General features: G+C 38.1%; 1 protein-coding gene across 3 annotated transcripts in view; it reads left to right on the top strand.

Annotated features, from left to right (window-relative positions):
• Positions 1-22,743, top strand: part of LOC124163554 (aquaporin AQPAe.a-like) — a 471,658-nt gene that overhangs the window by 204,024 nt on the left and 244,891 nt on the right. For 2 of the 3 annotated variants that reach the window (XM_046540538.1, XM_046540540.1), the window contains exon 2: positions 14,725-15,014. In XM_046540538.1, the coding sequence (XP_046396494.1) occupies positions 14,725-15,014 (290 nt within the window). Of the gene's footprint in view, positions 1-5,477; positions 5,617-14,724; positions 15,015-22,743 lie in introns of those variants that run through there. The other variant, XM_046540539.1, reaches the window with a different exon arrangement.

The following is a 22,743-nucleotide window of genomic DNA, read 5'->3' as shown; positions in this document are numbered from 1 at the left end:
TTTGAAGGACTTGTATCCAACGAAAACGGAGCGATAAAATTTTTGACTAGGCTCAAGGATACCTACATAGTTTTATTTTTTTTGACGAGGGCAAGGACGTGATACATTGTCCTGGAGCAAAACAAGTCAGAAGACTTCAGTCTCCATTAAACTCCGTCCACCAACGAACTTATTTACCGCACTCCCCGTTCCCTTCCACACGTTCTGCATCCTTTTTTTGTTTTAATTTCCATGCACATGTCCCTCGATTCAGTGTGTCTCCCAGGTGTGGTACTCGGGGGATGACAACCCGTCAGTTATTGACCCGTTTTTCTCCAATTAAGCACGTAACATTGAGATGATGATTGCGACGTTGATGTTGTCAGCATGGTCATCCTTTTCTCCATCAATGAAACACCACCGTCTGCACGCTTGCCACCTCACATGCATTTGAAGTTCCGTATCCCCTAGCACTGCGGTCTGGAGCGAGGAGAGAAAAAAAAACTACGCATGAATATCATATCGCGTTAGAGGTTTCACGGGAGAGAGAGAAAAAAGAAAACAAGTGACGAATGACGAGCGGGTCACGTGGTGGTGGCCGGTTGATTGCAAAACCCATAGTTCGCCGTTTTTGTCCCCAGAGGGCGGGGCGTCCGGCGTGCGTCCAGCGTAGCTGTGGGAGCGGAATGCGACGGACGCCTAGGCGATCATGCATGCGTATTTTTTTTCCATCCTGTCGTACGCGATGTCATTTCACAAGCGCGCTCACATATTCCGGGGCGCGGGAGCGGGTCGGTTGGTGCATCTGCCGCACTCCGATGCACTGCTCCCGTGACCTCGGCCGACGGCTTACTCCCGGAAGGGGGTCATGCAGGCGGTCATCGAGAAAATCATAACTCGCGTTCTTATGAAGCGTTGTGGCGAAGTATCACTAATTTATTTGCCCGTGGAATGGGTTCCAGCTCAACGGACACCTAAACACGTCGCTTCTACTCCGATGTTTAACCCTCTGATAGACGCAGTTAATCTGCGAGATTTATTTATTTATTTAATCCAAAAACAGCACGAGGCCAATTACAGAGGACTACAATAACAGGAGAAACAATTTCATAATATTAAGCAACGTAACCAACAATAACAAAAAATAGTCATCGGGTGGTGCGAGGAATAGGGGGAAAATTACGATAGTGATGGTGCAAGTTGGGTGAGGGATGAAAAAAAGGATCAAAATTTGGTACACATTTGGCATAGGAGTTAATTCAAGAAGGAAGTCTGAATAGAAAAGAACGTTTAAAAACAGAAAGGCGGGGGGTGAAGTAATGAAATAGGACACTCGACCTCGTCGTGCGCGAAGGAACACGAAGCGGAAAAAAAGAAAGGCCAGTTGATCTGTATTTGCCATTAATGATATTTAAGAAGAGTCTCCGGTCATTGAGGATACGGCGATCAGCTAAAGTAGAAATTCCAAGAGAGGATCTAATCTTATTAGATAGATTATTGGAGAGATAGAGTAACACACAACAGATATCTAAGAATATTTTTCCTGACTGAGAAATATTTTATCTCTGTAAATGTTACCTTGTTAAATGTTAAAGGAGCAGCCTGATAATGTTTTCAAGAAGTTAAAAATTTATTTACAATGTATATGCCATACATCAGCACGTAAAAATTTACCACAGTGCCATAAGTATTTTTCGGCACTATGAGGAAAAAAATCATAATATTATTTTAATAAGACATTGAAAGTTTTCTTCCACTAAATAAATTGCTCAGGGTTCCTTTCGGTACATTACACAACTGATACTTGGTTATTCCACGTCAGTTCATCCAGGTATTATACCCGCTGACATATGCGATCTCAATAATAGAAAAATTGCCGTATCACCCAAACTTACGAACGTGAAAAAAATCTAGCAGAGATAGCCAAGAAAATTTTTGCTCAGGTTATTCCTACAGGGAAGTATAAAAACTGCCAAGCTTCACCTGAGTCGGTGGGTATCATGTCTGGATGAATTGACACGATATGGTTTGCCGTGTGACCAATGGTGTTAACATTGAACATTAGTAGGCGTTGATGTAAAACTGTTTCAGTTGATCTTTCATTTGACTTATTATTTATAGCTGTAAGTTTAGTGCAATATATTTAAAGCAGTGTTAAAATCCCGCTTTCATTTTGAAACACCCGTCAATTCTTTGGTAATTGCTAAGATTGCTCCTTTTCTCCGTTTTAAAACGATATGCACTGTGCAGCTGTGAATGAGGAACTGATCATGTCATGGTGGAGAAAAATGAGAATAGCATTTGTTTGGCACATGCCACATGCAGACTTATCCCCACTGCGAGATGAATGGTAGGAAGAGAGGGAATACATTATCCCGCATCTTCATGGCATGAATATTATTGTCATTTCATTAACGATGCTGCAATGCTACGTATTAATTACTCTTACATACTGCTGTCTATTCAATGCATTATTCATAGTTCAGTATTATGCAAAATTGCAACGCTTTGCTCTAGGCGTCACCTCTCCATTCACATTACAGTCTATTGTTTATAACATCATTTAACGATACTATGAGCATCGTCATTTTAATTCAGCGCATGGAAATGCTTAAGAATTGCATTGGTAGGAATAATTGTATAATGATCCCCGAAAAATATACCAGGAAGGTAGGAAAAAAATTTCATTCTTACGTCTATATTTGCCGCCATTCAGCTTTTAAAATGCTAAGCAAGGTTGTCACTAATGGTGGGTAACGAATCGCAACCAATGCCTTTCGTTTTCTTTGATGAAGGAAACTACCCTATTGTGCTCACATTATACTCCTGTGGGCTTTAATTTAAAACTGTTAGAGTTGATATTTCATTTGGAATATGATTTATAGCTGTAAGTTTAGTGCAATATATATTTAAAAGAGCGTTAAAATCCCGCTATTCGTTTTGAAACACCCGGTAATTCGTGTGGTATTTGCTAAGATCTTGGTGGCCTTAGAGCTTCGGCCACTCCATGCTCGGAAGAGTCTATCTACCTTTCTAGTCCCTAATTACATATTTACAATCTAGATTTCATTCTTAGCTATAAGTTGTACACTATGCCGGCTAATAAGTTATTTTTCCATCCTGACTTATGATTTTATAATGTTGTTTCACTTCTATTGAGCGCAGATAAGGCTAGCACGATATTTCACATTAAGTATGCAAAAACTACCACTGAATGCCTCAGCCTATCATAGTGTTTTATTTAGTTTCTGCATAGTCTACCCTCATAGTTAATTTTTTGTCTCGTAATTTCTTTTAGCTTGAGATTATGCAAGAATTAAAGATCACTTCCGACGTCAGTTCCTACACACAATGAGTTCATTAGCATCCAATCTATGGTCTTTAGCAAGGCAAGCCTTTGCCATCTCCGTTCGAACGTAAGAAGAGTTTCCCAAGTCGTATACACTTATCCAACCGATGAGCAATTTTTACAATGATATTTTTTACAAAATAAAATGAACAATAAATGATTGCTATTGTAAATTGTCTTGTCATTTATGTGAAACAGCAATTTTTCATGTTTATATTTTATTATTGCAGAAATATCATTGCATAAATTGTTCATATCTGCATTTACTAATTTATTGATACCATTTTACAAAGCCCTGATGAAATATAATATAATATCGAAGCGTCAGATAACATTTTGAATTTCATTTCACTGACCTATACTCCAGGGCTATAATAATTACCATGTTGTAATGGTCTCATGAGATGGTGTGTTGATCGAAGTGATTTTGAGTTTTGAATGTCGGATAAAAGTATTTTCTCATCCTTTAAGTAAATGGGTCATCCTGTAAGTAAAGGCGCTTCCCTTGCTTTTAATCCTGGGAAAAGGATTCACTCGTCGATGTCCAAATCCCAAGCGGCCAAGATAGGTACCTAAATTTGCTCCCTTTATATGTAGCTGCCTAACGAGTTTAGATACTTTTCCAAGATGGCGTCCTACCCAATTCGTGGAATTTTGTACCTAACTGGCGTATTGGGACTCAGCTTAAGTGTAACGGAATTTATGTTGCATAGACCTTTAAGGGAGTCAAGTTGCAAGAAATAATTACAGTTTTAGCACACACCCAAGGATACCCTGGGAGCCGCTGGAGACTCGGAGGCTGCGCGCTGGGCTTAGATTGTTTGAATCAATATCTTTAAGAGCGACAAGGAGAACATAATACTAGAGCCCCACTATATTTCCAGGTCCAACGGAAGCGATAAATTAAGGGACATATTTTGCCGAACGAACAGATATGGGAATTCGTTTTTATCCCGAACCATAAAGGACTTTAGGAAATGCTAGTCGTAATTTCGTTAAAGCATTTCCTTTTTATACGTAAAAAAATAATTCTCGCTGGTGTCCTGACGCCCCTGCCACACGCCTTTTAGCCGGATTGCGGGGTAGTATGTAAATGTAGATAGGGACTGCATAAAGGAGGCGCAATTCCATCCCAAAGAATAGAGGTGGGCAAATTGTTGCCCGCCACAAAGTTTGTGATGGCCCGACACAGAATTAAAAGAAAAAAATGTGATAGGGTACACTTGTCTCATTAAATTTATTATAGAATTAAATGTGCTAGCGGCAAGAAATCTAACTAATTTAAAGTTAACCATACATAAAAATTGAATAGCACTACAACTATTGTTTAATTTTTATTATACAATTTATATTTTTTTCTGATATTAAATATAATGTTCACTGATGAATACAATCACTGTAAACGGTGCGGCCCTCGGATAACCTTCGCTCATACAAAGTCACCCTCGAGCCCAAACAATTGCCCACCCCTGCCATAGAAGGCTGATTTCTGTTGTCACTTCCGTCGCATTTTAATCAGTTTTCAAAAATGTCCACGGCGCGTTGATGAGAGAAATGCGATTCACTTTATTCCAATTTCTGTATAGTGTTTGTAATTGCGAGAAATAGCATTAAAAATTATGAATTTAATCGATCACATAAACATTTTTATAAATTTCGATTAAAACTCTTAGTTAAAACTCCTTATTTCCCCGAGAAACTCAGATCACTTTGTCCGTCAGCGACGCGAGTGGCGACTTTGGCAAACCATTTAAATGAGCGATGGGTGACAACACAGAGGCCGACTTGAAGATCCTCTTTTGTAATATTTGTGCACACACCCCTGTGTGACGGTACTTCAAAGAAGACTCGCTCATACCAAAAACAGACTTACGCGAAGGGGCCACCAAGCTGGAAACGGACTGTAACGCGCGTGTCCATCTAAAGAAAATAGTCGGATTTACGCTGATTACCTCCTATTCGTGCAGAGCGCACGATTTCCCGGCCTCGTTTTGCGTGAACCTCAGGTCGGCGACGGAGTTAGCGGATGCGAAAACAGGAAGCAATGGGACAGGAAGGGACCCCACCAAAGAGCCCACCGCATATTACCCAACGCACAGCTCTTCGGGCGAAATATTGGTCTCCAGCGAGGCAAAGCCGTTAATGTGAAGTTTTCTGTCTCGGTGTCAAGGTGCGTGGTGAATAGTGTGAGCAGTAGTACTGTTTGACGGGAACTTGAAAAATGGAGACTTTTAGCGATGAGGCAAACTTAACGGAGAGTACGGATTCGGCAAAGCCGTGTTTTGATTGTAAGTCTGCATATTTTTATCCGGCATCATCATTCTGGTAAACCACACTCCCTTTCATTTTTTTTCAGGTTTTGATTTTTCATTTTTTTAGTCGTGGTCCTAATGTGTTTGGTGTTTTTTTAATCTTTCTTGAATATCCTCATCGTATTATACGTTCTTTTTATTAATTCGCCTGAGGGAAGGGCTTGCTAATGATGTTGTTAATGAAGAGGCTTAATGATGTGGTTAATTTAAATATCGAATTTTCTCATGCAACATAGCGATCCTGAGAGGTAATTTATGAATTTGCTGCTTATAAATTTGCTTAAAATCGTGATTCGAAAACACGATTAGTTTGTTTTAGTTGATTATTTTTACTCTCTCGTCCCCATCGTTATAAAATGTGATGTATTTCCCCGCCTGAGCCCTTCCGATATGTGATTTTGTGTTTGAAACATTTTTCAAGAATAATGCCTCAATAAAGAAACTCAAACTTTTGCAAGAGATAAGAAAGAGAGAAGAAACCCTATATGATAAAATAAATATACTGATTATGTTATAGAGGAGTAAGTGAATAGGTCGAGGAAGGAGAGGTAGGGTATTTTCTTAGATAAATATGCGAAATACGTGTTAGAATTCGATTTGAAATATGTGTGATCGTGCTGTGGGAATATAATGCAGGCGTAATATAGGGTATAGGTAAATGTTGGTGTTATCAAAACCAAAAATAAATGGCAAAATTACTTCAAGTATAAGTTTCAAAGCCATATATTAGTCTCCGGTTTCCGTTGGATTTCAGCGGGTCAATCTCTTGCTAAGTCTCAACCAAGTCAAAAAATATTTTTCGGTTTTTGGTTAGTTGCTGTCTTGAAGTAGTGTGTGCATAAAACAAGGCATTTCAGTTCTGTTTTTCGAATTAGTCGTGGTTATCTCGCTATCAATCGCAAACGTATAATTTGTGCCCACCCCTCTTTAGAAGTAATTTAAGTATAAAATTTTACTAATATCTACACCGTAAAAAATTTTTATGAACTGATTAGTAACATCACGCTCTTATTTTATTTCTATTCTTTTGGCATAAGAGAGGTATCCGTAGGTCATAAATATCTTCCAGCGCTACGGTGTCCTATAAAAATATATTACGAATGAGAGTATTCATCGTACCTTCATCAGAATATCTTCGACACTTGAGTCCCAAAGAAATGGACAAATTTCGATGAAAATGATGATGAATTCAGTGAGCTGAGCTTTATGTATCCTAATACTCGCAAAAATGCGGATTTATTTCTATCTATATCGATTTTAACTTACTATGAAAGTTTTTTATCTTTAGCCCCGCTTGAAGGCTATTAACTGATTTTTAAAAAGTAATTTACAATTCCATAGTGACGAATGGTAAAAAGTCCCGGACTGAGATGCGTTGAGCTTATGGTGTGTGGTGATGATTTCAAATTACATGAATCCGAGCCTTGTTGGGCCTTGCTTTAAATTCATAGTGCGTCCTTGAAAAAAATATTCAATTAAGTTGGGACTTTGAAATAATTTTTTCAAGGTCCAAAATCCATCGTCATTTCTCTGCCTAATGTTGATGGGTTATCAATCAGGATATAGTTTTGCAACCTGTAATTTGAAAATCATGTATCCATTCTTATCCTGCAGTATTCGAATGGGCACTTTTAATATACCTTGAGAATTATAATGGATTCTGGTGTACAGTGGATTTAAAAGATGATTTTTCTAAATTAATTCATGAGTGACGCGAAGGGTTTGCAAAACATGTAATAATTGCATATTAATTCTTAAGGTGAAGGTAGAGATGTCTATAATTAATACAAATTCTTTTGTGAATTTTTATTTGGGAATGACGATAGTCTTTTATTTCAAACATCTTTCTTGTCCACGCCTTCATATCCTGGATTATTGACGAAGATAAAAATTAATAAAGACGTGGATATAACGATGATATCGATACATTTTTAGAAAGTTAGCTACGGACATTTTTTAACTTTGTAGTGAGATTTTTTTGCGCCATCTGGCAAACTATTATTTTCATTAGAGTCGAAATTTCCAATTATGTGTCCATTTAATTTTTTCCCATCTTTTACTCTTAATTCAAGCTAACATCTTGGTTTGATGTGACTTATTCCTTTCTCTCAATAGCGTTGGATCGATAGTATTATTAGGGAATTATTATTTCCCTAAACCTCCCTGGAAATCAAATGTTTTGATTCACCACAAGAGTCAGTATTTTTTTAAGTTTTAATTTTCCATTGTGGAGAAAATAGCATTGGATAAAAAATTACGAGGTAAAAGACCGATTCCCATTTGGAGATATATAAAAGAAGTATTGTGAGGAATTTTCGAGGCCATTTCGTTTATCCTAATTTTAAAGCATGGCCTTTTCCTTGGCCACTCAGCTACAAGGATGACCTTCGGACAATCTATCAGATTGGGCCGGCAAAAGAAAAAAAACAGATCAGCAGAGAACCCGGTCAAGTGCTAACTATCTCATTATTGCTAGTGAAAAACATTCAGAAGGATGCAGTTTTCCGAGCAAAGCCTATTGATGGAGACCAGATCAAAGAGATACGATATACAGGGCATTGAATCGGGTAAATATACTTTTTTTAGCAATCTTATTTTCCCTATTTAGAGATAAGAAGGAGGAAGAGATTTTCTAGTTTCAATCCTGCTTTAAAATTGGAGGTTATAATGGTTATTTATTTTTAAGGTGAAGATGGGAATATCTATAATTATTATAGTTGGGCGTAATACTATTATTATAATATTCAATTTTCAAAATAAGTTTTTCCAATGTTACCAGTGTACATGGATATTTATATAGTATTCTGTAGTATTAGACATATTTACAGCATGGACCCTGTTTAGGGCAATTTTCCTCTTCAGGGCTTGTCATATGATTATTTAAAGTTTACATATACAGTATGTGAGCCAGTAGAAGAAATTGTAAGACATTTTTCAGGAACCCTTTTCCTGTAATGTCTGGAAGGCATTATTCTTGTGTCCTTCGCTCAACTGGTGTGGAGTTCTGTAAGTTTACAGATCGGATTTGTATACATTTTAATACTTTAGAGTTGGCACTAGATTTGTGAATGAACACATTAGTTCATATTCAGATAAATATTTATTTGCACTGCAAGCCAGGCTTGATGGTCGTTTTTCATTTTATATGTTTACTTATTTACTTTCCCTTCGTCAGAAGATTAAATAAAATATTTAAGCTTGACTCAATAAATAGATATTTACTGTCAATTATTCCGTAGACTTACTTATGTGCAAAGAAACGTGGCGCGATTCGTCAAAAGAGCTTCTCACGATCAAAGATAGTTATACAGTTTTTACACAAATTTTAATGGAGCCTTAAGAAAATCGGAGGCTAATTGCTAGGCTTAGATTGTGTGAGAAATCAATTAGGAATTTCTCTTCGAGGTACACGGAAAAAATTATTTTAGAACCAGATTAGGCGAAAATTCGTTTGAGCATTTCTTTTTTAGATGCAAATGGCTGGTCTCATAATACCCATCGCCACAGGTCTGTTGTGGCTGCTTGAGGTGAAATATGGAGTAATAGAAGCATGAGGCATTGGAAAGAAAAATGTTTTTCTCGCAGACGCATAGTGTTAACAAAAACTTGGTTAGCATACGTTTTCCCCCACAGTGAATGTTGTATTTTTTGCATGAGTAAATAATTGACAAATTTGGAGTTAATGACCTTTTATTTTGTGGATTTCTCCATTTTCCGGGTAATCGCCGCGTTTCGTGGTCAGAGGTGACGACAGTTTCGCCAGGAAATCCACAAATTCTGTACGCCACGGAAGACTCCGAGAAAATGACCTTTCATCATTGTTATTCACCGGAAAAACTCCGAAGTCCGCAATTGAGCGGGTGAAAACCCAAGGAGTACATGGGATTTTTCTTCTAAACAGAATTAGGTACAGAAATGAATAGAAGAAATATACAAAGAATTGGTGGCCAAGGGATACGAGATAGTCTGCGTTCTGTGTTGACATCGAGTGGAAAATCACATTCACTACTAAATATCTAATTTATCTCGTTTGTTTTCATTGCCTAAGTTCTGCATCTAACTCATTTTATAAGAAAAATCTCTTGTCCCTCAATTGTCTTGTTCTCGCCTTTGATGTATTTCCGCATTGAGTCATTTAAAGTGTGTTTTTATGTTCCATATGGCTGTTAACTGTAGAACCTCTGTTGGTAGACATTTTTCCTTTTATGACTGCGTTGTAAAATCAAAGTGGGAATTTCTGCTCCTCATCCTAGTAATAGGATACCTGGATAATTAATATTTATGTTCTCCGAGGCGAATGGTACCGTGGACTCAATTGTTCTATATTACCTGGCACAAGGAGGCCAGGAAATAGGTTCCCTTAGATGGAGTACGGCGTAAGGCATCTTTACGAGTTGGGGCATAAATTTGTGCCACTATGGCCGGGGACATTAACGCGTAAACAGGCCGTCAATGCTAATAGGATTCCGCTGAAAGCGCCACTTCCACTTGGCATCATTTATTGAATGATTCGATCCTCTCCACTGTATGAGGTATTTTTCACGAAAACTGAGTGATTTCTATTCGAAATAATAATTAGATACAGATTATATTTTATTAAAAATATTACATTTGAAATATTATCTGGTTTAGTATTGGTTTAAATAGCACCAATAGGCAATACATGTTTCATAAATGCTTTGAATTGTTCTTGATGATGGTTCGAGTTTTTTTTGTGAAGTTTGGTTTACATTTGTTTTGTAGATATCCCTCTTTCCGTGATTAAATCCGTAGGTAGTTTAGAATAGGTGAGGATAGAGTTCACCGATAACTAAACCCGAGACGTGTGATACTCATTCATTGTAGGGGGCTATTTTCTTTCGCTGATATAACCTGCACTACCAACATTTCCTTTTGTATACATAAAATACCTTTTTTTACATGCTATAAATTATTTTTCATGTTTTAGGTAACCTTATTACACACAGAACCTTTTCACACTTAATTATTTTTAACGCAGAATGCGAAATCGTAGTTATAAAATGGAATTTTGTTCATCATCATCACCATCATCACTGGCCTACAATCCCAAGAAAGTTCATTTATTTTTGCTTTAATTCATTTGTCCTGGTGATGTAAACGAAAGTCATGGTGATTTTAACTCTACACCTTTACATTATCGCAATCCAAACATAAATCCCTGCGCATTGCTATCATGAGGCATTTTTAACTCCCCAACTCTGCAGTATCTAACATATTTAAGTTCTGGTCTCATACGCTGGGCAATAGTTACATTATTATTGTTATTTTTCCATTAAGTGTGCCTCTCAGCAATATTTGTGCCAATTACAAATCACTTTTAAATTAAAGGGAATTTAATAATTTATGAATATACTTGCAATTTAAATTCAGCGTTTAAATATTTAGCTTGATAAGGTTTTCAGGAGTTGACGTTGGGTTGTAAACTGTATCTTTTTCAAAAGCTGATAGTATTTCCAATATTATGGTGATTGTGATAGAAGTTGAAATTGCTGCACAAAGAATAGATATGGAAAGTAATTAAACATTACTCCGTTATTTTTTTCACGTTGGACAAGAAATTTTGTCCCCTATGCTTCTGACCTGACTCTTTCATCCTTAATTCAAATTTTATACTTGTTTTCTCGTAGACCTATGGGGGCCTCAATGGAACTAAACGTTATAAGCAGCTAAATCCTACTCTATCCCACATATCTTCGCCAGCCGCTCATCTATATTTAATATATACGTATGAGATATTTCAGATATTCCCTTCAGAATTTTAACTGAATAATCATCATCCACGCATAGATATGCACCACTTTTAATGTGATAGTAGGTATCGATGAAGAATCAACAAATATAGTGATATTTGACATAATTTTCCACGGATTAATGTACATTATTCATTTGATAAGGTTTTAAACAAATTTATGATTTGACAATGACTAAAAACGCGGTGGTCCGTTAAATCTGTTACAAGGTGAAAGTAATGAGACACAGAATTGTATGAATGACCATGTTTTCGTGATAAGACCAGTGCTTTAAGTACGAAAGTAAATGAAGGTGGCACATCAAACGCGTAAACAGCGCACGCATTTCTTTGACAAGCTCTCCATATGGCGGCGTGATATGCGGGTATTTGTTGGCACTCCTGTTCCTAGCAGGAAGTAAGTGATATCGGAGCTCGATTTTGATTTTCCGAAACGTGTTAATATCTCTGAAAGCACCGGAAGTTTGCACTCGGAGGCATTAAAAATAAAATAAGAGGAAAGCGTAAAAAAAAGCTGACGCGAGAGCTTGGAAACCCGCACTCTTGGAGCGGGAATAATATTTTTTACTTATTATACGGCGACCTCCGCGGGGACGTGGTTTTTATTTCGGGATATTTGAGATCGAGATGACGGTTGAAAAAAAGAACAAAAAAATAACAAAAAAGGAAAGATTCCTTGAAATCCACGTCGGTGGTGCTGCAATATCAATTTTCGCCGCGTTCCAGGATTGAGTCCCCGAAGGAGTTCTTTAGCAAATGGATGTGTGTGTTATTGTAAATCGGGAAACGCTAGTTTTAACGCGAAAGCGGTCGTATCTAGGGCAAGCGTTATCTAAACCTCCGCATGACGTATATACTGGTGCGAATTTTTTTTATCTCGTCGACGAAACAGATGAACACTACGGTTTGCTCGCTGAAGAATAATGGACCACTTCTAATGAGTGTGATTTCTCTTTCTTATGGGAGATAATGTGAACTCCGCTTCCTTAGCAAACTTAAGTTGCTTGACGATACTTAGATGCTATCCACGGTTCGTCCATTTCTATGAGCTGTTACCATTTGTTCACTACGATTATCGATCACAAAATTAATGCCATCTTATGAAGTTGACCAAAATACGTTCAATTTGAGGAAAAATAAGTTAACAATCAGAGCTATAAAGCTAGCCGTCTTCCCCAGTCAGGTCGGGCTCATTTCACGTAGTCAGTGTTGCATGAATACAACCAAATGACATTGAGAAGAGGTCTACACTGCAGGGCCAAGGCACCCACGTCTATGGAGGACTGTATTTCATGCCTTTGTATTATAGGACCTATGTACGTAATGCATTGAAATCCACATCTGCCCCATGGTTTTTGTGTATCCTAGTTTATTTTAATTGCATAAAGCTTAAACCAATTTTTGCAAGACGCTAGATCTCGCGGAGAGTGCAGAATGAGCCATTTTTTCTTTAGAAAAACTTGTTTTTTATAGTGTCGGTATTTATACAAAAAACATCGAAGCCGATGATAAATTTCTTATAAATTTTTTATGAAATTCTTATGTCAATTTTATGCCAAAATACATTCATGTCGACGTATTGTCATCCCGCAGCCACAAAAAATGGTTTATATCGATCATTTGTACCATCACGGGTGAGTATAACGGACGATTTGGGCAACTTCTTCTGTAAACCAGGGGCACAATTTCGCGGTTTTCCGATACCACGGTAAAGACCAGCTAAGGTGTCCGGAAGGTCTACTATTAGATTTTCAATCGGATTTACGCAAATGCAACATGACGGTTCTTAAGAAAAAATATCACGGAACAATGGCATTCTCAAAAATGGACACCGAATGCTCCAGGAACTGACGTCATCAATTTTTCCCGTCTGCACACCGCTTTGTCCAGAAATAGTCATTTATAGGTACTCTGAAAAACTCATGAATTCAGAATAGTTGCCTGCCGGTAATCACGATGTTTCCAGGGCATCCGGTAATAGGGCTAACTCGCGGCCAATTGGAACACTTGGCTCAAAGTTAGTGAAGTTTAAAAATGGTGCGTTTTCGACCCAAACATCATTAGTAATTTTGGTTCCTAATGGCATCAGCTTCCCACTGTCCCTATATTGGGATTTTTCTTCCTCATAGAAAAATCTCCCCGGGATGGTGGTAAAAAAATTGTGTACACATGGTTTCGCTAGGTAGGGCCCCTTTTGCTTCCATAGCACTGGGGTGCTTTATCCCTACTCCCATTTCCTTCCAGCCCTTTCCCTTCCCTGGAGGCGTCGGCGGGCTCCGATCGCGACGGCGTCTCCATCCTTTTTCCTACCTCTCCAGCCCCCTCCCCGGGATTCCTGGCGTATAAGCCCCTGGCTTGGTTCCGGGCCCCGGTGCGTTGTACCCTTATCAGGGTTCGCCTTGAACCCTGAAAGTTCTTGGCATCAGCTATCAACGGTTAAAATTTCGTGACAAAATTTTTCTCCATCCTGTATGTACATTAGCTTGTAAGCGAAAATAATGAGTAAGAAATCGATCGTTTCCGGCTTTCACTTGGTGAAAATTAATTTTAAATAAAGATTTTTAATCTCTGTAAATTATCTCAATTTTTAAAATTTGGCACGAATCGTTCTCGAGAATGAAATGATGCCGTGGCGTGGAAACACGTCCTACCTAACAAAAAATATCTGTGAGAATTTACAAAGGTTATATATATTAATTTATATTATTATTATTATAGTATTCAACCGATTAAGGTAGGTTTCCATGGAGTATACAGGAAGTTATTTGGGAGCCTCCCTTTCCTTACAGTACTGCCTTCTTTAATTCACTGTAAGGCCCACTCCCTTTCGATTTATCTAAAAATCCTAATGCTTTCCTTCATCTCCCTCTTTTCCCTAACATTCTACCCTCAAACACCATTTTCAACATCCCCTCCCCGCTAAGTACTCCCCCCATTCATACCTTCTGTCTCCTCCGTATCTCATCTAAAAGCTGCTTCTCCTCGCCAACCATATCCAGCACTTCGTCGTTCCTTTTCCTCTCCGTCCATTTCACCCTCTCCATTCTTCTCCATACGCACATCTCGAATGCCTCCAATCTTCTCTCGTCGTCTTTCCTCAATGTCCACGTTTCCGCACCGTAGAGAGCTACACTCCAGATCAAACTCTTCACTAACCTTTTCTTTAAACTCTTACATAACGATCCTCTCGGAAGCTCCTTCCTGCTCATGAACGCCTCCTTTGCCAGTGCAATTCGCTTCCTGATGTCCTTGCTAGAAACCTTAATATATTCTTCATGTTCCTCACGCATTCTTTTTTAATACACTCTTTGCAGGGCTAAAGCGATTCTGCCGCCTGGGCGTCGCCAATAACACCGGGGGCAATGGTGGTCTCGGTAGCGTACGGGACTTGATCTCGTCTCTCGTTGCTGAGTTCGTCGGCACGGCCATCCTGATCGGCGTGGGTTGTTGCGGCGCCGTCATGGGCATCCCAGGGCCCATCACGGGCGAACTGGCCATGAACGCCACCGAGGCCGAGATCTGCGCACGGCCGATGCCCCTGCCCGTCATCTCGTCCATGCAGCCCGCGTTCATCTTCGGATTCACCGTCATGGCCATCATTCAGGTAAGGCTCTCTTACGATATATTACACAATCTCAGTGGCGTAACTAAGAATATGCCTTTAGGGGGTGGTGGGGGGATTGGGTTGGTCTAGGGTGGCGACTTCTCCCCCCCAGTCAAAATCTGGTAAAATTTTGGAAATATGACATGCCCGTAAATACATTTTACACTATTTTGTCACAAAAAAAATGAACTTTAAGCAGATTTAGTTATTATATGACAAACCTAGTAAATAGTTTTAAATGTTTTTTTTAATTTCTCTGAGGCTTTGGGGGGGATTTATCCCCTCATTCCCTCCCATAGTTACGCCATTGCACAAGCTAACTAAGTAAACGCATCTCTCCGGTTCTACCGATCTGATATCTTGTTATATTGACCGATGCAGGCGAGGTAGAGTGAAAATTACACATTCCCTTATTTACTCATAAATACGTCTTCTTAAGTTTGTAGCTTGTCTGTCTGCCTGCGTCGCACGAAACTTAATGACACCCTGCCTCGCACCCGTGATGGTGAGTGTCGAGAGCGGCAGGAAGTGGATTCGTAGACTGTAATCGAAGTAATTTTGATACGAAAATAAATTGCAGTCCGCCGATGGAAGATAGACTGACGTTTGGGCGACGGAGGTTCAACACATTACGGGGACATGAACGATATTCGTGGCTGGAGTCGAAGTGGTTCGGTGGTGTTTGAGGCAATCAAAAAATTCCCACCATTTAAATCCACGTTGTGAGACCTAAATTTGTGCTCCCATGACACGATGCATGCTTTCGACAATACTAAGCGTAGTTTACGTACGACGCAGATACGTACGCGAATAGGTTCGAGGTACACATAGGCTCAAGTTACACCACATTCCCCTACAATAATATACAGGGTGTCCCATTTATCTTGACCACCCGAAACAACTTTTTGTCCCGATGCAAATTCAAAAATGTGTCAAGCAAATGTTCATTAGCCGTCAGGGGGACATTAATCAGCATGATTGCCTTCCTTGTAGCTTTGTTATTTACATAGATATGAACAGCGGTATGCCTTTTTTAAATGGCACCCTATATTTTTTATTCGGCAATTCATTTCCTCTCCTATAACTCCTCATGTTCATATCTTTGTAAATAACAAACAACCTACAAGAAAGGCAATCATGCTGATTAATGTCCCCCTGACGGCTATTGAACATTTTCTTGATACATTTTTGAATTTACATTGGGACAAAAAGTTATTTCGGGTGGTCAAGATAAATGGGACACCCTGTATATGTATATTTTTTCTCCTCAATCGCTACAAATGGCTCGGTGCCGGTCTCGGTGGCGGCGGGGTAACGTTCTCGCCTGCCAAACAAGAGGTCGCGGGTTCGAGTCCCACCTGGGTAGTTTTCCCCGGTCCAGGGCATGGTCGTTTGTGTACGTTTACTTACTACATTTGTTGAACACCCCGGTGTAAAATGGCCAATAAGAGCTGTATCCGGTGGTTTGAGAATAAAATAAAAATAAAAAAATTGTGTGACGAAATACCACATAGTTTTGGACTTCGATAGTCTCCTTCTTACATCTGCATTTCATCATTTTGTGACTGAGTGACTGAGCACGTCCATCTACGTGCTGTCGCTGCCAACTTGCCAATGCCCGTTGTTCACGATAAAATAGTTGCTAGATCATGTAGCGAATCAATTAATTTTGAAGAATACGGCGAGATGAGGTTGGACGGAGGTAATATAATGCGTGATAAAAAAATTCTCTGCATGACTCCGCTAATGTGTGGAGTATGAATACTCCCATGGTGCTCTTCTGTGCGTGATAACAGTTGTAATTTCACGACTCATTACGCTAAAAGGATAGCGATGCTAATAGATATCGGCGACAAACACTCGCTAAAATAGCTAATTTGCGTAGATGATTTGAGACGTATCCCCCTGCGTGTTTACCTTCCATAGCTACTAATTATGGCCATTATTATGTTCACTGTATAGCTATGAATTCAAGTTGACAAATGAGGGCAAAAAGCCTATCATGAGAAGCAATTATTTTCAAATAAAAAGGGTAAAAACGCTTCAATGGCCTTAGAAGCGTTTCTACTCATTTTATTTTGTTAAGAATTCAAGCGTTATTGAAACAGTACTTTATTCTTGCTGTCCGAACTTTTTATCGTACAGTATTTTTACATCAAGATTTTGCACTTGAGGAAACTCAGAAATAAAGTCTGCATAAATGGGAGTGATTAATATACGGACTGATAAATGCTAAAATTAATAGAGTTTATGCTACATTTGCAGGAAAACATACACTTTATTAGTATCGACGCTTAATTGAAGTATTTCCCTTCGGTTTTAAATCGTACATTTGACTCTGCCATAATCATTAGCTATGTTGAGCTTCTTTTAAAAGTGTATTCATCCACTTACTTACTTAACGGTATAAATAACTGTATAATCTGCTTTCTTTGCATCTTATTGAGTGTTGCGTTCATTCCCGTTAATGGTTCGCAGATCTCGTAAACCAAATGAAGTCAAAATACGCCCAAGAATTAAGCACTTCCTATTTGAATTCATTGGCGAAAGGAAGGTTCTAAAATGAAGATACCTGGATCAAATATGACTAATGGACCATACGCCGATGCAATTGAAGGAACTTGCGAACAAGCTCATGATTTGCACTTCATTAGTACCGACGCGTAATTGAAGTCTTACCCTTTCGTTTCAAATCGTACATTTGACCCAGCCATAATCATCTGCAGAGTGTGCAAGGCGAGCAAGTTGGCTTTTGATGTGGTGACGGGTTTAAAGTCGTTCCACTCCGATTACTTCCGAAGCTAAAGCTGTGGTTGACTCGCTTGCGATGCCGGTGAATTTAGTGACGAAATACGAGTTGATAAGTGCTGCGTCATCGTCTAGCAATAAAACTAGTGGATTGAGAGGAGTGTGAAATCAGGTATCTTTGTTTTGAGCGTTTGTGAATGCCTCTCTAAGTAGAAATTCGTGATTTCCACTGCTTTTCTGTGGATTTATTGCGTGTTATTCACCGATAACATGAGTTTTTTTTATGCCTAAGTGGGTTCCTTGCTCTTTTCGAAGATAATATTTATCTTTCAATGGGACGATTCAACGTTCAATGTTATTTCATTTTTGAAAGCTCATTCGGTACAGAACTTTAGAACGAAGTCGTGTGCAACTACAGTATCAAAAATAGACGTTTAAATGTAATGATATGGTACCATACCGGTGTACTACGTTTTTAAGAGCTATTATGGCTAATGCGGGAGTTCTTTATTGAATGAAATTATCTCTTAACGTTGGATATCGATTCCTGCTCCACGATCATTAGCCCAAAGAGCAAAGCGTTGATTTGCTACTACTGTATATGACGTAGGTACGTTTTCAGTGATGGAAAAGGTGACAGAAACAACTGATGGAAATATCCCTATCATTTCTGCAGTCCATTAAAATGATGACGTCAGAGACATAATTTGAGCTGTCATTGCCGCCATCCCTGAGACCAAATAGCTTTCAAAGACTTAGGTATAGTTTTGTTAAAAAATAAAGTTGTTTCTTTGCGGTTCGTACTTTATTTTTGAGGTGAGAAAAATTACTGCTTGTATTGGTCTCCATAATTAATCATGACTAATTGTAGTGCTACTTTTAATCTATAAACACCTCTACCTCCACCTAATAGCACAATTGCTCCCTGCCGGTAGGAATCTGTGGACCGCTTACCCTGAGATTTAATGGTTTACGGACCACTACCAAAACCCTAATCAATTGCAACCTTCGGTCATGTAAAAGGTAGATGCGTTGCGTAGAACAGTAAATGTAGGGCATAATATTAATGCCAACAACATGAATTTTTAAAGAGATGTCATGCGGGGATTCTTTTTTGCCACTTATTTTATAGCGTGTCTCACGCCTCATGAAACTCACCGCTTATTCGTTATCTGAAAATACAAGCTGAAAATCATGCGATTTATAGATGCCTCAAGTGAAAATGTTCAAGAATATTCATTTCGGTATTTGATCTGGGCCATGTTTTTGTTAATTTCTCGGGCAATTCTAAGATGAGGTTGACTGAGCACAGTCATATCCAGGTGGTCATTTTATTTTGAAGTTGAAGAAAAATAAACTTAAAACTAACGTTTTTTTTCTAGTTTACAGTTTATATTATACAATTTCAAACCCGAAACGAAAATATCGGGCAACAGCTTCTAATATTGCCAATATATCGTCGCACGCGAATTTATGCATAACTTTATTTATGAACTGAAAGAAACACCGTTGAAAGTACTTACTGATATTTCCGAAACTTTTCACGGATGTTTGCTAGGCGTTACAGACAGAACTCTTAAGTATGCGTTGCCTACTATATTTTGCATTATGCACTTTCATATTCTAGTCTAGTGCTGCAAAGAATATTCAAACGAAAATTGAAGACCAATCGCTGAAATTACTTTTTGAGCGTACAGCATTCCACTGAGGCAGTTTCCTCTTAAATTACTTCCCGAACTCAAGCTTTTAATTTTTCAACAATGATTCATAAGTTCTATTCAAGTTTCAGCGCAATTAACACATACATATAAAGGAACTCAATAGACCTCTTTCCAAATGTTGAAGAAAATCAACAAATGCACAACGTACGACTTGTCTAACTTCCATTTCTGCTCAATTAGGTGACTTCAACCGCACGTATTTCTCGACTCTGTTTTCTCATTTACTATTACCTAGCCTCCCTTTTTTACGCCGGTAGATAGATTTTCCGGATACTTTCGACTTGTGCCTTTTTTGGTGGCCCAAATTGCGTGTCGTAATTGGGAAAAGTTTACGTCAGTGTCGCGAACTCAGTAGTTTCAAAGTGGGGAATATGCGGTAGGCAGGGTGACGGATTGCTCGGTTATTTGTGCATTGGCGATGCTCTTTTTCCATTCCTCCTCAGAAATCGTACACGGACTTTGTTTCATGATGGTATGATGCGTGCATTTAGAAGTAATAATAGTTGATAAAGGATGATGACATCCAAGTTAGGAGCAATAAGGTAGGAATTTCGGTCACGTGATATCATGCAAAATATACGAAGACATTAATCACTTCTGTCGGTAATTGTTCGTTGCTCTTGATCGAGGACCTTGATAAGGTCTTTGTTCTTGAATCACTGTCGCCACCTGCGTTTGCTCACCTGTGATGGCCAAATAAACTAACTTCAATGATATTTTATGATTATTTTAATGACATGTGAACACAATATTCATACATCAAAGTCTCTTTGATTAAAGAAGTTTGCCAGACAGCAATATGGCTGTCTCCTCTCATAATTTGGAGCAAACATTGCGAGATACAGGGGCCACTATTAGTGACAGATGCCGGCTCTATTTTATTCATCAACCTTTGCTTCAACCTAAAGGTTAGTTAGGATAGGTAAAGATCGAGCTCATCCTGATCTACACCATTTCCATTTAAATTCAACGTTCAGGACGAGTGCCTGAGTTATTTCGATTTAGTGACTATCCATCTGGTACAATTTAAATGCTCGATTAAAAAACAAAAATAGATATGTAGTAATAACTCAATATTTATTTAGAAATTTCACAGTTGGTTTTTAATTTGGAACACTTCAACATGCAAATCGTTTTATTAGGGAAAACAAAAAAAAATATGCTTACAGTAAGTGAGTAAGTAAATTTGGCCTTTGTATATGCGTTTTTATCGTAAATTTGACTATTCTGTGTCCTGTGATGGGTCAAGTTTTAGTAACACTTGGCAGTTATTCCACTGTATTAGCTTAAGTAGAATGATGATCTCAGAATTAGTTTTTCCTTCGGAACGTAACTTCTTGGGGAAGACAGGCAAATTGCATATTTTGTACGCCAAGTGGCTACCGGAAACGGGTAGGACTGAGAAGGAAGCAGAAGAGACGTGTAATCCGATTACATAATGGGAAAAGGAAGTAGATAAGGAAAGTGCTACGGGAGTTACGCCCAAATTTAAGCGAGTCGTTTGGTAGGATATCGCCATGCGTATATGGAAAGCATCAGGCAAAAATATACAACATTTTTTTGCCTTGATTACTCTCATAGATTCGATTTTTTTGGACATTTGAAATGCAGCTTTCTAAGAAAATTTCCACGCGTAAATTTGTTATAATAATAGTTAAAAGTTTAAATTTGGTTAATGATTAATTTTTGGATTTGTCTTTTGCTACAGTAAGTGGAAAGGAAGCTAAAAGTCTGAAACAATTATATATTAATTGAAAATAGTAATTATCCTAGTTAATTTTTGTCTATACAATGATGAATCTAAATATCTGTTTTTTAACCTGCGAGCCACCTCTAGGATGTTTTACGGGGAGTGATTGGGTATGGGTCACCAAAATGCGGTATCATGGAACCAAAAAGCCGACAAATGGGCACTGTATGGTTATCAAAAATATTATGATAAAAATAGCCTTGACTCATTGGTGCAAGTGGTATAAGCTTCCACCAATCATCCATAGTTACATACAGTACAAGACTTTAACTCAAATTCTCTTGCGTGGAAAGCTAAATATTTTAAACAACTAGTGCTAAACAATTTGAGTGCCGATCACTAATTAAAATCCATTCTAAAAAATCCGGCCATTTTTACCTAATTTTAAGTATTTTTTAGAAATTATCAGCAAGTATACATATATTACCAATAGTGTTTTTTTTAACTAAAATGGACTTTGCTCTAATTTATTAATTAATTGAATAAGAAATTTTGCGGACTTTTATGTGTGTCATGTAGCAATGAAAACCTACATTTTTTGAACAGTAAAAAGTTTAAATAATTGATCTACAGGTAAAAAATACATTAGATTTTTTATTATCTGCAATTTGAACTGTTTGGTTCAAGTAAATCATGAACATTTTTTTTTACATTTAATATTAAGTCCTTGGAAATCATCAGAAAGAATACCAGGACGTCATATAACGTCTATGGCACACAAAGTGCTAAAAGCATGTGTATCCGTGTAAGTTTATGTTCAAAGGGTGCACCGTGAATTTTTAAAGGTAAAAAAAATATCAAGTAATTTTAAGATGAAAAAACTTCGTACAAATGCAGCAGGAGTAAATTATACGAAGCGAAATAGGAAAACATACAATCAGTCCTCGAAGCGGTATCAGCGATATTTTTCGTGAATTGAACAAGTGCTATTGTCCTTGACAGTACGAGGAAAGAATTCAATCTTTGATCTCTTCGTTCTGCAGTCAATCTTCTTTATCTTCCTACTGTGATCCCTTGTACGAACCTAAGTCAGTGTTTGAACTCGGAGCGTCTTAGACGGTAGCCAACCGCTTCACCCATTTTTCGAGGACCTCACTCGTTACATACAGACTATAGAGAAAGACGATTTTTCTTCCTAGTCCAAGTACTTAAATTGCCTAAACGTATTGAAATATTTGATTTTTATTATAATACCTATCTTGCATCTTAACTGAAGTTCTTATAATTGTAGCAATTGTGGGAATCAGCATTATTTTCCTTCAATTTTAATTTTTTCAGAAATGTGTTTATTGATGACCGTAGCAGTAATTTTTTATCACCATAAAAAATCTTATATTTATCGCAAATAATCGACGAATTTTGTTTCTTCCCAGCCTCTGTCGGTTTGAAGACTTACCATTTATTCAGTAATAAAGATGTGTATGGATAGTAAAAGAGGTACATAGTAGCCTTAAGTGATTGCGATCCAGTATTGAAAATGATTAATTATAAGTTTGCAAATATATGATTC

Source organism: Ischnura elegans, chromosome 8 (genome assembly GCF_921293095.1).
Source record: "Ischnura elegans chromosome 8, ioIscEleg1.1, whole genome shotgun sequence".
In the NCBI taxonomy this organism is placed as follows: Eukaryota; Metazoa; Arthropoda; class Insecta; order Odonata; family Coenagrionidae; genus Ischnura; species Ischnura elegans.
This window is presented reverse-complemented; position numbering and strand designations above follow the sequence as displayed.